Here is a 17,283-nt window from a genome sequence, read left to right as displayed (position 1 = left end):
ACATTTCAATTAAAAACTGAATTGAATCAATTAACTTCGTGATTGAAGACAAAAAATATTTTTTTGTGTGTACATTGTTTTCCTAATTGAAAAAAGGTTTTTAGTACGGATGATTTCCCATTCTTACTTGGACGGATTTCGTATCTGGAAAAATTTTTGCCCCGTCATCCAAAGGGTGTGAGGATCATTAACGGAAAAGCTATGTCATAATCGTTTATATCTTGGAACCAATTTCGAAAATTTTATACTATTTATAAAAATCGAAATCGCCATTAGTCTTAATATTTTTTTTTCTTTATAAAAGTATTTTGTTATACGAATATTTATGATCGAAAGGGTCAATTTGCAAATGTTCGAAACTGTCAATTTGGACACATTACAAAATCGTCGTAAAGATATTATAAGCTCGTCCGTTTTCATGGAAAGTGATCACAACATCCTTAGAGAGAATCTTTTTCATCAAAGAAATTTTAGACAAACCAAGTTTTCATTTGTCCTTAAAAAAATATTCTTAAAAACAAGATTAGAGACCATAGTTAAATCACTTACACATAGAGTCTGGTAAAAATTTCTGGTTAAATTTTGGTTAATTGTTGTCTGGTTAAATTTCTTTTGTCTAAAACTTTTCGTTCCGGAGAAAAATATTTTCTTTTTGCGTGCCTGTTTCTTCTCTGCATAGGCACAAGAAATTTATTTATGGCCTCTGAAACTGATAAAGCTTAGTGAAGATTGCATTCCAAATTTTTTATACAACAGCAACAACAAATTTATATTTTTCATTATCACTCACACCCTATTAATCTTTATGTTTTAAATTCTAATTAGAAAACAAATATATCATAAACAGACTTTTTCCATTACGTTAAATAAAATAAATAAATAAATAAATATATGCGTTAAAAAATACTACAATACGAAAAAACTTTTTTTACTTTTCTCATATAAACGATTCAATAGATTTTTAATCTGTATACTGTTAGGTTTTAGCCAAACTATTGCAATAATAATCGTTTCATAGTTTTTTGTTTTTGTTTTTTTTTCTGGTATATTTTTTGCTCTTTCACAACATAATTGAAAAATAAGCCATGGATTTATTTTGTTGATCAAAAGCATATACTAACCTCTTCATTTAAATTCGAAACAAGCAACACATTCGAGAAACCACGCAATGCTGGGGCAGCTGTCTGTAAGGCGCCACTATTGGCAAGAGCAAAAGCACCCAAATTTGGTATACCACTGCTATAGCCACCGGCCAAAGGAGTACCAATGCCCAAAGCAAATGGTGGCAGCACACCGGGTGCTCCTAGACCATTAACTAAAGTTGTTGGGAAACAAAGAGAAAAAGACAAGGAAAATATAAATATTATTAATTTTTGAGTTATTTATAAAAATAAAAAGAAGATAAGAGTTAGCGGAAAATAGTTAAAGCTGTTATTGCAAACATATCGCATACATCATAATTTTAGCATTTCTACTCTATATATTTTTCTAGCATTTATAATGTTTGTATATTTTCCACAAAAAAAAAAAACAAGATTCAAGTTTATGGGGTTAGTATTTATAATATGGATAATATAGTGTAATGGTGATATAGAAAAGAATACAAAAAAAAAATCAATTAAATTAAATTAAAATGCTCAAGAAACAAAACTAATTTCATTTAAATGCACAAATCAAAGCAAAACTATTTGTTTTTTATTCAAATTTTGAAATTAATATTTCAACTAAACTAAAAAGAAACTAAACTTTGAAACAACTCATAAAAAAGGAAAGTTTAAGTGTTACCTATTTTATCACCTGTTAGAGAGGGCCTTTGACGGGCCGCTATCAATAGTAAATCATTTGCATTCACTAGACCGCCAGCGGTGGGCATTATATCGGCGCCCGGTTCGCCGGGTGGCAATGAGGGATTTGTGAAATCACGTGACTTATCATTGTTGTATTTCACATTGAGCGTGGTCATTTTGCTGTTGTCAATACGCAGCGTACAGCAGCCATTGTAGATATTTTGGCCATCCAATATGGTTTTGGCATGTTGAGCCGAATGAGCATCGGGATATTGTATGAGGGCCTGCAAACAAAAAAAAAGCAAATTGATTTTTTTAATAAAATTTCGTATAAAAAAAATAAAAAAAAAATAATAAAATAATTATAAACAAGTAAGCAAAGTCTAAAGTCGGGCGGGGCCGACTATATTATACCCTGCACCACTTTGTAGATCTAAATTTTCGATAGCATATCACATCCGTTAAATGTGTTGGGTGCTATATATAAAGGTTTGTTCAAAATACATACATTTAAATATCACTCGATCTGGACAGAATTTGATAGACTTTTACAAAATCTATAAACTCAAAATTTAAGTTGGGTAATGCACTAGGGTGGAACACAATGTTAGTAAAAAACAAGTAAGGAAAGTCTAAAGTTGGGCGGGGCCGACTATATTATACCCTGCACCAATTTGTAGATCTAAATTACCATACCATATCACATCCGTCAAATGTCACTCGATCTGGACAGAATTTTATAGATTTCTACAAAATCGATAGACTCAAAATTTAAGTCGGCTAATGCACTAGGGTGGAACACAATGTTAGTAATGTTCCACAGTGTGGCGTAGGGTATAAATATGGGAAACATTTAAATCTGAAGCAATTTTAAGGCAACTTCGCAAAAGTTTATTTATGATTTATAGCTCGATATATATGTATTAGAAGTTTAGGAAAATTTTTTCATTTTTACAACTTTTCGACTAAGCAGTGGCGATTTTACAAGGAAAATTTTGGTATATTGACCATTTTTGTCGAAATCAGAAAAACATATATATGGGAGCTATATCTAAATCTAAACCGATTTCAACCAAATATGGCACGCATAGCTACAATGCTAATTCTACTCCCTGTGCAAAATTTCAATTAAATCGGAGTAAAAGATTGGCCACTGTGGTCATATGAGTGTAAATCGGGCGAACGATATATATGGGAGCTATATCTAAATCTGAACCGATTTCAACCAAATTTTGCACGCATAGCTACAATGCTAATTCTACTCCCTGTGCAAAATTTCAACTAAATGGGAGCAAAAACTTGGCCTCTGTGGTCATATGAGTGTAAATCGGGCGAACGATATATATGGGAGCTATATCTAAATCTGAACCGATTTCAACCAAATATGGCACGCATAGCTACAATGCTAATTCTACTCCCTGTGCGAAGTTTCAACTAAATCGGAGTTAAACATTGGCCTCTGTGGTCATATGGGTGTAAATCGGGCGAAAGCTATATATGGGAGCTATATCTAAATCTGAACCGATTTCAACCAAATTTGGCACGCATAGCTACAATGCTAAGTCTACTCCCTGTGCAAAATTTCAAATAAATCGGAGTATAAACTTGGCCTCTGTGGTCATATGAGTGTAAATCGGGCGAACGATATATATGGGAGCTATATCCAAATCTGAACCGATTTCAATAAAATTTGCCACACTTGACTACACTACTAATTGTACTCCTAGTGCAAAATTTCAACCAAATTGGGGTAAAACTCTGGCTTCTGGGACTATATTAGTCCCTATCGGGCGAAATATATATATAGGAGCTATATCTAAATCTGAACCGATTTCAATAAAATTTGCCACACTTGACTATAATACTAGTTGTTCTTCTTGTGCAAAATTTTAAGCAAATTGGAGTAAAACTTTGGCTTTTGGGGGCATATAATTCCATATCGGACGAAATAACAGGTTGGCTGATAAGTCCCCTGTCTAACAAAGAAAAACACATTTTTTGTCAAAATTCGTTTTTATTATTCAACATAGTTCCCTTCAAGAGCGATAGAACGATTATAACGACCTTCCAATTTTTTGATACCATTTTGGTAGTACTCCTTCGGTTTTGCCTCAAAATAGGCCTCAGTTTCGGCGATCACCTCTTCATTGCAGCCAAATTTTTTCCCTGCGAGTATCCTTTTGAGGTCTTAGAACAAGAAAAAGTAGCTGGGGGCCGGATCTGGAGAATACGGTGGGTGGGGAAGCAATTCGAAGCCCAATTCATGAATTTTTGCCATCGTTCTCAATGACTTGTGGCACGGTGCGTTGTCTTGGTGGAACAACATTTTTTTCTTCATATGGGGCCGTTTTGCCGCGATTTCGACCTTCAAACGCTCCAATAACGCCATATAATAGTCACTGTTTATGGTTTTTCCCGTCTCAAGATAATCGATAAAAATTATTCCATGCGCATCCCAAAAAAAAAGAGGCCATTACTTTGCCAGCGGACTTTTGAGTCTTTCCACCCTTCGGAGACGGTTCACCGGTCGCTGTCCAGTCAGCCGACTGCCGATTAGACTCAGGAGTGTAGTGATGGAGCCATGTTTCATCTATTGTCACATATCGACGGAATAACTCGGGTGTATTACGAGTTAACAGCTGCAAACACCGCTCAGAATTATCAACACGTTGTTGTTTTTGGTCAAATGTGAGCTCGCGCGGCACCCATTTTGCACAGAGCTTCCCCATATCCAAATATTGATGAATGATATGACCAACACGTTCCTTTGATATCTTTAAGGCCTCTGTTATTTCGATCAACTTCATTTTACGGTCATTCAAAATCATTTTGTGGATTTTTTGATGTTTTCGTCGGTAACCACCTCTTTCGGGCGTCCACTGCGTTCACCGTCCTCCGTGCTCATTTCACCACGCTTGAATTTTGCATACCAATCAAATATTGTTGATTTCCCTGGGGCAGAGTCCGGAAACTCATTATCAAGCCAAGTTTTTGCTTCCACCGTATTTTTTCCCTTCAGAAAACAGTATTTTATCAAAATACGAAATTCCTTTTTTTCCATTTTTTTTACAATAACAAAAGTTGCTTCACAAAAGACGCTCTACCTCACAAACTAATTGACTTACAGACATTAAATTTAAAGGTTTGTACTATATAAAAATAATATGCATTTAACACCTAGCGACGCCATCTATGTGTCAGGCCGGGGACTTATCAGCCAACCTGTTATATATATGGGAGCTATATCTAAATCTGAACCGATTTCTATTCTACGCCAAAACACATACTTGTGCCAAATTTGAAGTCGATTGGACTAAAACTGCGACCTAGACTTTGATTATAAAAATGTGTTCACGGACAGACGGACATGGCTATATCGACTCTGGGACCCACCCTGAGCATTATTGCCAAAGACACCATGTGTCTATCTCGTCTCCTTCTGGGTGTTGCAAACATATGCACTAACTTATAATACCCTGTTCCATAGTGTGACGCAGGGTATAAAAATATTATAATAATAATTAGTATATACGAGTATTATTATAATTTTAAAATATATATATATATATTTTTTTTTTTGCCACTTTAGGTTTTTTTTTACACTTACCTGGAATGTATTGTTCTTCGTAAAGGTGACAATTTTTAAAACCTTGCCGAAACGTTGGAAAATCTGATGGAGTATATCCAGAGATACAGGGTACAGTTGAGATTCCACAATAACACGCAACACTGTATTGGGACCGCCAGCAGCATTAGCATTACCCGTCAGTGAGTTGACAGCATTTGTATTGTTTTGTAAGACGGCTACTGTGGTATCTGCATTTGCAGCACTGTTGGCATTGGAAGCGCCACACAAAGGTAATGGGGAACCGGAAGCCGGTGACTGTATGCGATATTCGCAAGGTACAAGAGCACCCTAAATATAAAAAAACAATATAAAAATTAAACTTTATGAAATAGAAAAATAAGGAAACTTTAAATCTAAAAAAATGACAAAAAAAATTGTAATACTGCAAGGATTAGAATTTTCTTGGAAAATTTTTTCTGTTTTATTTTTTTCTTAAATTTTGTTTTTCCTGACTGTTACTTAAAAAACCATTTCGATGTAATGTTTACTTAAAAGCTTAATCTACTTTCGGAAGTGTTTTTATTTTTCGGAGACCTTTGTTATTTTTCTTTGGTGGTAGAAGATGAAAAAAAAAATTTAAAAAATACTAGCCAACAACAAACCAATCCCAAAAATATGCTTGCCATAGCAAAAAGTTTTATTTGTTCTGTGCGGTCAAGTCAAAAAAAAAAGAAAAAAAAACAACGAAACAAAGTTTACTTAATGATTATAAGGGTACTACAAGACACTTGTCGCCTGTTCGTGTTTGGTTATGGTTTGAGAGACAAAGAAATTGTCAAAAACAAAAAAAAAATAAAGCCAATATTAAGAAGAAGTAGGTGAATATTCGGGATATACAAGTTAAAGACAATAGAACAGTAACTTAAAGTCCCAATGAAGATGAATAGCTTTAAAATCATATCAAAAGCTCATAACATCCAGTGCTATAAACATCATCATAATCATCATCATCATCATCGTCGTCGGTATTGTACACAACCGGAAGAGGAAACAAATCAATCACACCTCAATATTGATTTAAACTTATATTGGGACTACGTAGAAATTCTAAACGGGGAAGATATGAGAATGAAAGATATACAAAAATTTTGTCCTGCGATCGGAAAACAATTTAATGGGAAACGGAAGTTAAGTTATGCCCCAGTGCGTGTTGATTTTTCATGTGGCAACAAATCACCGTACCACAAACACAGACTTGTCATACTCACACACATACACATACACCCATACAGGGACAGACACCTGCCATATTTGACATATAAAGGTGCTTTTACGATGATTTTCGGAGGCAATGTCAACCCGTAGCGCCACCATGGTAAATGTAAAGATGAACTCGCCAAGAAGCCACGTACTATCCCCCCTATAATACAAACAACAGCATTTTACTCCTATAAAAGTTTAGGTTTATAGAGTAAAAAAAAAAAGCGAGTATAAACGCATGAAGACCCATATTACCCAAGCGTGTGATTCTCGTTTTACGCACAGACATGACGACGACGACGACTACGACAGTGACATACTATACACAGTAAGCGTTAGGATGCAAACACCAGCACCGGCTCTAACACCAGCAGCGACAACAACCTCAAAATAAATAAACACCATGGCATCGTATTATGTCACATGACACACACAGCCATACACCCACAAATTCACATGTATGTATTAAGCTGTAACTGGGTCCTTTACCATCGTCTTTGCTAGACACAGACTATCCAGCTCTGATGCTCCTCCATGCACACAGAAAAGTGTCAGAATGTGGAGTACGTGTTGTGTTTATGTAAAATCCTTCCAACTTGCTAAAGTTAGACAGGCAGACAAACAGATGGACGGACAGATATTGGGACAGACAGACAACCGCTTACTTTAACTTTCATAAAATGATTTTTTTTTCGTTCTAAGTTTTTTTTTGTAGTAGAAGAGCAATAATAAAAATTGATTAGAATTGCAAAAGAGATGACAACAGCAATGACATTTAGGCGAAGCAAAAAAAAAAAAAAAAAAAAACAAAATAATGCGAAGAAGACAAAGGGAATAAAGGTTTGAGGAACGTTTTTTTAATCTAGGTAAAAAATAGCATTAATTTCAGTGTCTTCGATAAACAATCAAAATGCCATATAGACTAGATTTGTGAGCTATATAATTGGAGTTGGGAGTTTATAATAAAATCATATACTGAAATTACGCGGACTTCACTTACAGTTTATAGGCTCTGTGTAACAATAACATGACAAATATTTTACCAAAGAGAGTGGCAAACTTACTACTAGTGGGGTTTCTACAGGATTTCCAAGTTTATACTAAAACAAGTATATACACCAGTAAGTTCGGCCGGGCCGTATCTTAAATACCCACTACCATGAATCAAGAATAATAGTTTCCTATGAACATTTCAGGGGGTTTGATGACAGATATTTTCCCAAGCAGATCAGTTCAACCAGTACGAAAACTAGTACCAGTATGAAAACTAGATAAGATTTTGGATTAATAAGAACCATTTTTTGTTTGAGTTTTAGAGGAATCATGAACATCTCTTGTATGTTAAGTGAAAATTATGAGGTAACGCCTTGATTTGAAATCTAAAATCTGTAGATTTTTACCCCAATTATTTAAATGATTACGAAAAGTAAAATCTGGAAATTTTACATTCAATTTCAAGCAATTTTCATGATCAGTGCACGTTCTATACCTTCAAGATTTGAAATCGGTCTATATGGAGGCCTTGCCAAATGGACCGATAACAATTAAATCATATACACTTTTTCGTGGGTCTAAATTGGCTTTAGTGAAATAAAAGGTTCACTCGAGTGTAGCATACAGATCTCATTTATCAAATTTTAATAAAGCTATTCACGTACAAATAAATGCAAGTTTAAAAATCCAAATTATTATAAAAATTAAATATTTAAATCAAAAATGTGGTTCTTTATGGAAACTTTGTTTTAAATCAAAGACTTACGGCTTTAACAATGCGACGCAAATTTCAAAAATTTGTGTCCTAAGTTAAAATACAATATGACGAAAGATTAAAAGTAAGTTTCTCACAGAAAATTATGGTTCAATCATAAGTAAAAAGTAAAAATATTGTCCATTCTTTTACTTGCTACATACTCAGAAATTCTCTCTTTCGAAACACATATATATATTTATAGGCTATTTCTCAATTAATATATCTTTGCATCCAAGCATATTATATTTACAAACATTTTATGTCCCAAACATAATATGTTCTAACATATTAACATATATGTCTCAAACATGTTATGCTAGTTTCTGAACATTATATGCTTGCACTTAAAAATATTGTGTTAAAAAATATAACATATAATTTTTACACCCAAACATATGAAAAACAGTCTTTTTCGTCCGCGTAGGATCAATATATGAAATAAATAATCTTTTATTTGCTTAAACTCATAACTTGAAAGCCTGATTAGAAATTCGGACTAGAATTCACAAAAAATTTTCCAATTAAGATTTTAATTGAGTTTTAAAAAATATTCAATCAAAAATTTTTTAATTAAAAAAACAAAAATTAATAGTATCAATTAATTTTTTAATTAATACTATCATTTCTGTGATTGTAGGCATTTCAAATAAAAATTAATTGGATCAATTAACTTCGTGATTAAAGACAAAAAATGTTTTTTTGTGTGGATAAGATCGATATTTTTTTTTAAGGAAAAAAAAAACAAATTTTTGAAGCGAAGATTATAAACTTTATTTTAATTAAAATTTCATTATTTTAAAGAATTGTTTTGTTTTTTAAGGGAAGAATGCCAACTGACAATCGAAAACAAGTATATGAAGCAGTAAGTTCGGCCGGGCCGAATCTTAAAAACCCATCACCATGAATCTAATATTATAGTTTCCTGTGAAAATTTCTGGGGGATTTGGTGACAAGCAGATCAGTTCAACCAGTACACTTCCCGAAGATAAATTCAAAGATTTTACCTATGAAGACTAGATCAGATTCTGGATTTATAAGAACCATAGTTGTTTGAGTTTTAGAGGAATCATAAACATCGTGTGCAAGAAAATGAAATGAAAATGAAATAACGACTTGATTTAAAATCTAACATCTGTCCATTTTTACCCCCATTATTTAAATGATTACTAGAAGTAAAATCTGGAAACTATAATTCAGTTTCAAGCAATTTTCATTAGCAGTGCACATGGACCAATATTCACAATTTTCACACATACACCCTTTATGTTCCTAAAATACTTCTAGATTTAAAATTTCATGCAAATGTGATAAAAACTATGGTTTCTAAAAGCCCAAGAAGTAAAATCGGGAGATCGGTCTATATGGGGGCTATACCAAAATATGGACCGATACTCACAATTTTTGGCACACGTATTTGTGGTCCTACAATACCTCTAGATTTCTGATTTCAGGTAAATTGAATAAAAACTGCGGTTTCTATAAGCCCATGAAGTAAAATCGGGAGATTGGTCTATATGGGGGCTATACCAAAACATGGACCGATACTCACCATTTTCGGCACACCTCTTTGTGGTCATAAAATACCTCTAGATTTCAAATTTAAGGCAAATTGGATAAAAACTACAATTTCTATAAGCCCAAGACCCCAAATCGGGAGGTACCAAAACATGGACCGATACTCACCATTTTCGGCACACCTCTTTGTGGTCATAACATACCTCTAGATTTCCAATTTCAGGTAAATTGAATAAAAACTACGATTTCTATAAGCCCATGAAGTAAAATCGGGAGGTCGGTTTATATGAGGACTATATGAAAACTTGGACCGATATAGCCCATCTTCGAACTTGACCTGCCTGCAGACAAAAGGCAAGTTGGTGCGAAATTTCAGCACGATTGCTTTATTATTGAAGACTGTAGCGTGATTACAACAGACAGACAGACGGACATGGCTATATCGTCTTAGAATTTCTCCCTGATCAAGAATATATATACTTTATATAGTCGGAAATCGATATTGCGATGTGTTACAAACGGAATGACAAACTTATTATACCCCCGTCACCATTCTATGGTGGTGGGTATAAAAATGGTCAGAGCTGATCAACATTAACGGCTTCGCCTTCCAGAAGGACAACGTTAGACCATCATCGTTAAAGATTTGAAAAAAAAAAACTGGCAGAGCTTGATACAACCAGGGTATAACCCAGACTTTATACCATTTGAAATTAACTGTAATATTGGATTAGATTATATATCATGAGATGGTTGCTTATATAAATTTTTCAGATTTTTACAAATACTTTTTCCATATAGACTATGAGTATATAGAAAAATATTTTCATTGATCCAATTCCAATTAATTTTCTAGAGCATTTTAGCTTTACATAAATTTTACAAGGACATTGTTCAAATATTTTATATTCCTTATATGCCCAAAAGGTCTATATAAATTAAACCAACCATACTTTGTGATATTTCTTCCCTTGGTTTCTGAGAAATTATTTGTTTTAAATATTATGAGCTCATAAGGTCAAATACTGAGAATTTTTTCCATTTAAGTAAAAAGCAAACAAAAATTAATTAACATAAAAAGTTTAGCTTTTTACATCATACGAATAAAGTCAACCCAAACTTTCAGTATTTTTGTATATTCCATCCCTAACTCACCTATTGACCTATAAAATAACACATCTGTCTAATTCAAATTTCAATTAAACATATAAATTCTCCTTAAATACATACGTCTATATGTCCTTCCTTCATAGCTATTTTAGATTACTTAGCTTTTGGACGAAATTCTATTACTCATGGGTATTGCTTTCTATGGAAACATAATGATATACAGTCATAGACTAATGTTTAAAAACTTTTTAGGTTTAGCGGAATAAAAAGAACTTTTTCTTTTGAAAATTTTTATAAGAAAAATTTTAAGAAAAATGTCACATCATCTGTCCAATTCATAGCCTACTGTCAAATATGAAAACTCTTTTAGTAAAAGTAAAATATTCAAACATTGGCGCTTGGGAATATCCCTTCGCAAAAAAAAAATTCACTTAAATTATCCTAAAGAATATACATTTGAGGATAACTCAGTGTCCTTAACATCCATCTTCACCATGGCATAGGATATAAACTCCCCCCCCCCTGGTACCGTGCAAACAAACAACAAGAAAAACAAAATTCTCGATTCGATTGAGCGGAAGTCCCTGTTGCTTGTTTGTTTATCCGAAATTGAGGTATGACATATTTTGGTATATTTCCATTCATTTTTATATTTTTGAGAAATATGGTTTTTCTTCCCACTTTCCAAAGACCAGGTATAAAAAACAAACAATGAAAATTCTATTTCAAATGAAAATATACTTTGGGAATTCAAGGTAAATAGTTGGCATTAAGGGCCAGTGTGAATAACTAGGGAGTTCTTCTAGCAAAATGGTGGGGTGAATGGAGTAGACAGGTAAAATAATAATAGTAGCGTTTTTTTTTTCAAATATGTCAAAATACATTTAAAATGATAAAAATGTTAACATTTAGGTAATACAAAGAAAAGTATTAAAAAGTGAGCAGATATAATTAAACAATGAATTTGTATTAGTGATGAGTGAAGACGCTTTGCTTTGAAGACCCCTTAGTCTCCTATTCAATTATTTAACCCTTGTGCACTCCTTGGAGAAGTGAGCTTTCCACGTGCGGTTTATTATAGCGGATTATGGAAATATTTTATTTGTATTATTAATATGGTATAAAAACATAAATTTCGTCCCGGTATTGGATAAATAAAAATTTCAAAAAATATCCAATAATTAAAGGAATAAAAATTACGTTTTAAAATCAATTTTGGGTCACATTGACCCATGGAGTGCACAAGGGTTTAAAGTTGGCTGATAAGTCCCTGGTCTGACACATAGATGGCGTCGCTAGTATTAAATGCATATTATTTTTATATAGTACCAACCTTCAAATGATTCGTGTCAAAATTTGACGTCTGCAAGTCAATTAGTTTGTGAGATAGAGTGTCTTTTGTGAAGCAACTTTTGTTATTGTGAAAAAAATGGGAAAAAAGGAATTTCGTGTTTTGATAAAATACTGTTTTCTGAAGGGAAAAAATACGGTGGAAGCAAAAATTTGGCTTGATAATGAGTTTCCGGACTCTGCCCCAGGGAAATCAACAATAATTGATTGGTATGCAAAATTCAAGCGTGGTGAAATGAGCACGGAGGACGGTGAACGCAGTGGACGCCCGAAAGAGGTGGTTACCGACGAAAACATCAAAAAAAGAAATCCACAAAATGATTTTGAATGACCGTAAAATGAAGTTGATCGAGATATCAGAGGCCTTAAAGATGTCAAAGGAACGTGTTGGTCATATCATTCATCAATATTTGGATATGCGGAAGCTCTGTGCAAAATGGCTGCCGCGCGAGCTCACATTTGGCCAAAAACAACAACGTGTCGATGATTCTGAGCGGTGTTTGCAGCTGTTTACTCGTAATACACCCGAGTTTTTCCGTCGATATGTGACAATGGATGAAACATGGCTTCATCACTACACTCCTGAGTCCAATCGACAGTCGGCTGAGTGGGCAGCGACCGGTGAACCGTCTCCGAAGCGTAGAAAGACTCAAAAGTCCGCTGGCAAAGTAATGGCCTCTGTTTTTTGGGATGCGCATGGAAAAATTTTTTTTGGTTATCTTGAGAAGGGACAAACCATATGGCGTTATTGGAGCATTTGAAGGTCGAAATCGCGGCAAAACGGTCCCATATGAAGAAGAAAAAAGTGTTGTTCCACCAAGACAACGCACCGTACCACAAGTCATTGAGAACGATGGCAAAAATTCATGAATTGGGCTTCGAATTGCTTCCCCACCCACCGTATTCTCCAGATCTGGCCCCCAGCGACTTTTTCTTGTTCTCAGACCTCAAAAGGATACTCGCAGGGAAAAAATTTGGCTGCAATGAAGAGGTGATCGCCGAAACTGAGGCCTATTTTGAGGCAAAACCGAAGGAGTACTACCAAAATGTTATCAAAAAATTGGAAGGTCGTTATAATCGTTGTATCGCTTTTGAAGGGAACTATGTTGAATAATAAAAACGAATTTTGACAAAAAAATGTGTTTTTCTTTGTTAGACCTGGGACTTATCAGCCAACCTGTTATATGATTAAAACCACGAAGTGCTATAATTTAAGTAACAAACCTGTGCATCAATCAGTTGTGTCTGTTGAATAAATTGTATCAGCCTTCTATTTATTATTAATCAGAAAATTATGCTAAATATTCCATCGCAATACAGTGAAACCTCTCAAACTTGGACACTCTGAAACCCGGACACCTCTCAAAATGTGGACAGTTGCCTGGGGACGTTTGCTATATTAACACATTAAAATTGACCTCTCATAATTGGACACCTCTCAAATGTAGACAAAATTTAGGCGACCGTGGGTGTCCGCATTTCAGAGGTTTCATTGTATCTCAATTTTAATCATTTAATTTAGATGGCTACTCTCTTACTATCTCTCTTATAATAAATACAGAAAATGAAAGGAAAATACATATCTGATCAAAAAAAAAATCCTACTTTTAACGTCCTAATTTTTGACAAAATCTTTATATTTTAAATAAAAAATGGTTAATATAACGTTGTTGTCTATTTTTCTATTCTCATCGTCATAATCATGCGATGCCAAAAGACTTTGAATTTTCAAGATGAGGAAACTATGACAATAAAAGCTTTTAAGCAGAAGTTTGCCAAATGTACAAAGTTTTGTTTTTACTTTCACCTTGATGCTGCTACCATTTGTTTTCTTTGTTCAGACGATGGCCAAGAATGAATTAAACAAAAAACAAAGCAAAAAAAAAACAAAACCGGGAATAAAAAAATCCCCTCTTAAAAATTTTGTTTATATATATAAAATAAACACACACAAACACACAGAAAGTACGGATAGAGTAGATAATCCCTGAACATTAAAAAAGAAAAAAAAAAAAACAATGAAAAATGGGGAAAACCTTACCAAACTCATGATGAGAAAGTAAAGTGGTGGTAGTAGAACACTAACAATGTACCATAGAAGACGGAGGGAAAAAACTTTGTTATTTATGCAAAGAGTATTAAATAAACCGCAAGCAGCACAAGTAAATTTAATACACACTTTCAAGCTCATTGTACAAAGGAGGAAGGTGTGCTACGGAAAAGATATGACTGCAATAGCAGCCTTTTCAAAATGCACTCCCGGGCCATTATCCCATCAACAGATATGAAACAACCGCAACAACAAGGACATGTTGCTGCTGGATTGCAACACTTAGCATGCTGCTTTGTATTTCTTTCAACGAACAATATTCACAAACACACACACACACTCTCTAACACTAAGGAAAGGCTTAACACAATGCGATGAGGGCAACAAATTGATGGAATTGTTGCCCCCACACAACAACAGCGATGATGACGACAAACAATATCAACAAACCACAAGCAAGGAAAGAAAATAACTACAGCAAGAACAACAACAAATCCCACATAAAAACAATGACAAGTGGATGCTTTTATTTAAAGTTTCATAAATGTGATTGTTTTATGCTTTTGTTTATGAGCCCAGAAAGCATGTTGTCATTGTAGAAGAAAGGCAACAAGTTGAACAAGTTTTTACAAACAAATAAAAATAGTGAATGAGAATGAGAATGCAAAGTACTAAACTATCAAGTTATATACATTCATTCCTTATTATATAGAATAAAAACAAGTCGGTCAAGAACAACTTAATGAAATTCTATAAAAAAAAGGATGGAGAAGAGTAAGCCTATCTGTGAGAAAAGAAAAAAAGTATCAAGATTCAATAAATATCATTTGAGCTATCTGCAAATGAAAATACTATAACGTTTTATATAAATTGACAGCGTTAAGAGACCTATTAATAATAGAAATTTGGGTTTCTATTAATAAATTAAAAAAATTGCAGCATATTTTTAGGCTGAAATGTTGAAATTCCATTGTATTCCTCAGAAGACCTTAGAGAGGACATTGAAAATTTGGTGCTTGATAAATTTATAACTAGGAAGGATAACTGCCTGGGATCTTTCCATTCTACTACTCATTAAACTTGTGAAAAGTGTAATGAAAACTCGAGTTTTGAATACAGCAAATATAAATACATAGAAACCCAACGGGAAATTGGTGCAAGTGGCCACACTGCAAAAACTGTCAACCCACCAGGAAAAAAACTTTTGATTAATTTTAGAAAATTTTGAATATTTTTAGAAAATTTTAAGTAAACAGTATCACAAACGCTGGCATCACACCAATATGACAAAAATAAATAAATATTTTTCGATAAATTCAAGAAAATTTATTAGACATAATTAATTTCTTTCACTTGTTAAAGAAAATTTTGTAGTTTGAAGGAAAAAATTAGAATTAAAAATTGCAGTAAAACCACTTAGGGAATCTTTGAAACCCTCAGAAATGTCACCAGCATTACTGAGGTGGGATAATCCACCGCTGAAAAACTTTTTGGTGTTCGGTCGAAACAGGAATCGAACCTACACGGATGAAAAAGACTGTTTTTCATATGTTTGGCTATAAACATTATATGTTTGGAACACAAATTTTTAAACACAATATTTTTGAGTGCAAGCATATAATGTTCATAAACTAGCATAACATGTTTGGGACATATATGTTAATATGTTAGAACATATTATGTTTGGGACATACAATGTTTGTAAATATAATATGCTTGGATGCAAACATATATTAATTTAGAAATAGCCTATAAACATATATGTGTTTAGTAGCTTGGAGCGCTATATATATAAATAAATAAATAAAATTTTGAGCACAATATTGTTTGGGAGAATTTTTTTTTAAGCAAACATATTATATGTTCACATAATAACATATTGTTTTTTGGAAGACAACATTATTGAATTTGGATGCAAAACTACAAAATGTTTGGAACTTAGACTACCCAAACATATATTGTTTAGACCAATAGGCTTTCAAACATATTATATATTGGAAGAGATCAAACATATAAATGTTTGGGCAATACCCAAAAATATATATGCTTGAAGCAAAATATGTTTGGGAGTATATGTTACAGAAGCGATTTTTTGTGAGCGTGTACCTACAAAATCATTTAATTTTTTTAACTAGATATGTTTTATATTTTTTACCACAATATATTTGATTGGATTTCTAGGTTTTTTATAAAGTTTTTTTTTTTTTTTTAACTGCATTACTATACATTTGTCCACATACTTTTTTGATTTTGTTAATCATGGGGAAATTTTAATTAATTAAAAATTTAATTTTTTGTCTTTTTCAGAAATTCAGAATCGAAAATTCTAATCTGTTGATATTCGACTTTTATTGATATAAAAAGCGTCGCCAAAAAATTATGAAAAGGTTATTTTCGGATGCGGAAATGATTCGAAATTGGCGCAGAAGCGATGAATTTAACATAGACTTGTCATACACACAAAAATTTTTTTTTCTGATTCAATCACCAAATTAATTGATCCAATTAATTTTTTAATTGAAATGTCTTCAATCACGAAAATGATAGTATCAATCACAGTTTTAATTGGGCATAGAAAAAATTCTTGATTAAAAAATTAATTGATTTTTTTCAGCAAATTTCAATTAATTTTTTAATTGATTCAATTAAAAATTTAATTGATGTTGATTGCAAAACTCAAATAATTTATTAATTAAAAAAGGTAACTATTTTTAATTACTTTCTGAATTGGCTTAAAGTTTTTATTTGGATTAACAAATGATTGGTTGAAATACATTTTTCATTAAAAATTAAAAAAAAATCAGCACTTTTTTAACTGAATTAGTCTTCCGAATTTGATTAAAAAGTTAATTGTATCAATTAATTTTTTAATTAAAAATTTTAAAATGTTCAA

At 32.9% G+C, this 17,283-nt stretch overlaps 1 protein-coding gene across 12 annotated transcripts in view; it reads right to left on the bottom strand.

The window, feature by feature from the left end:
• heph (polypyrimidine tract-binding protein 1 heph) overlaps positions 1–17,283 on the bottom strand; it is a 564,267-nt gene that overhangs the window by 42,547 nt on the left and 504,437 nt on the right. For 11 of the 12 annotated variants that reach the window (XM_075309406.1, XM_075308915.1, XM_075309256.1 and 8 more), the window contains 3 exons: positions 5,395–5,703; positions 1,786–2,071; positions 1,122–1,315 (listed from right to left, as the gene is read on the bottom strand). In XM_075309406.1, the coding sequence (XP_075165521.1) occupies positions 1,122–1,315; positions 1,786–2,071; positions 5,395–5,703 (789 nt within the window). The remainder of the gene's footprint in view (positions 1–1,121; positions 1,316–1,785; positions 2,072–5,394; positions 5,704–17,283) is intronic. The other variant, XM_075309123.1, reaches the window with a different exon arrangement.

Source organism: Haematobia irritans, chromosome 1, assembly GCF_050003625.1.
Source record: "Haematobia irritans isolate KBUSLIRL chromosome 1, ASM5000362v1, whole genome shotgun sequence".
Taxonomy (NCBI): Eukaryota; Metazoa; Arthropoda; class Insecta; order Diptera; family Muscidae; genus Haematobia; species Haematobia irritans.
The sequence above is the reverse complement of the archived record's forward strand: the minus strand, read 5'-3'. Positions and strand labels throughout refer to the sequence as shown.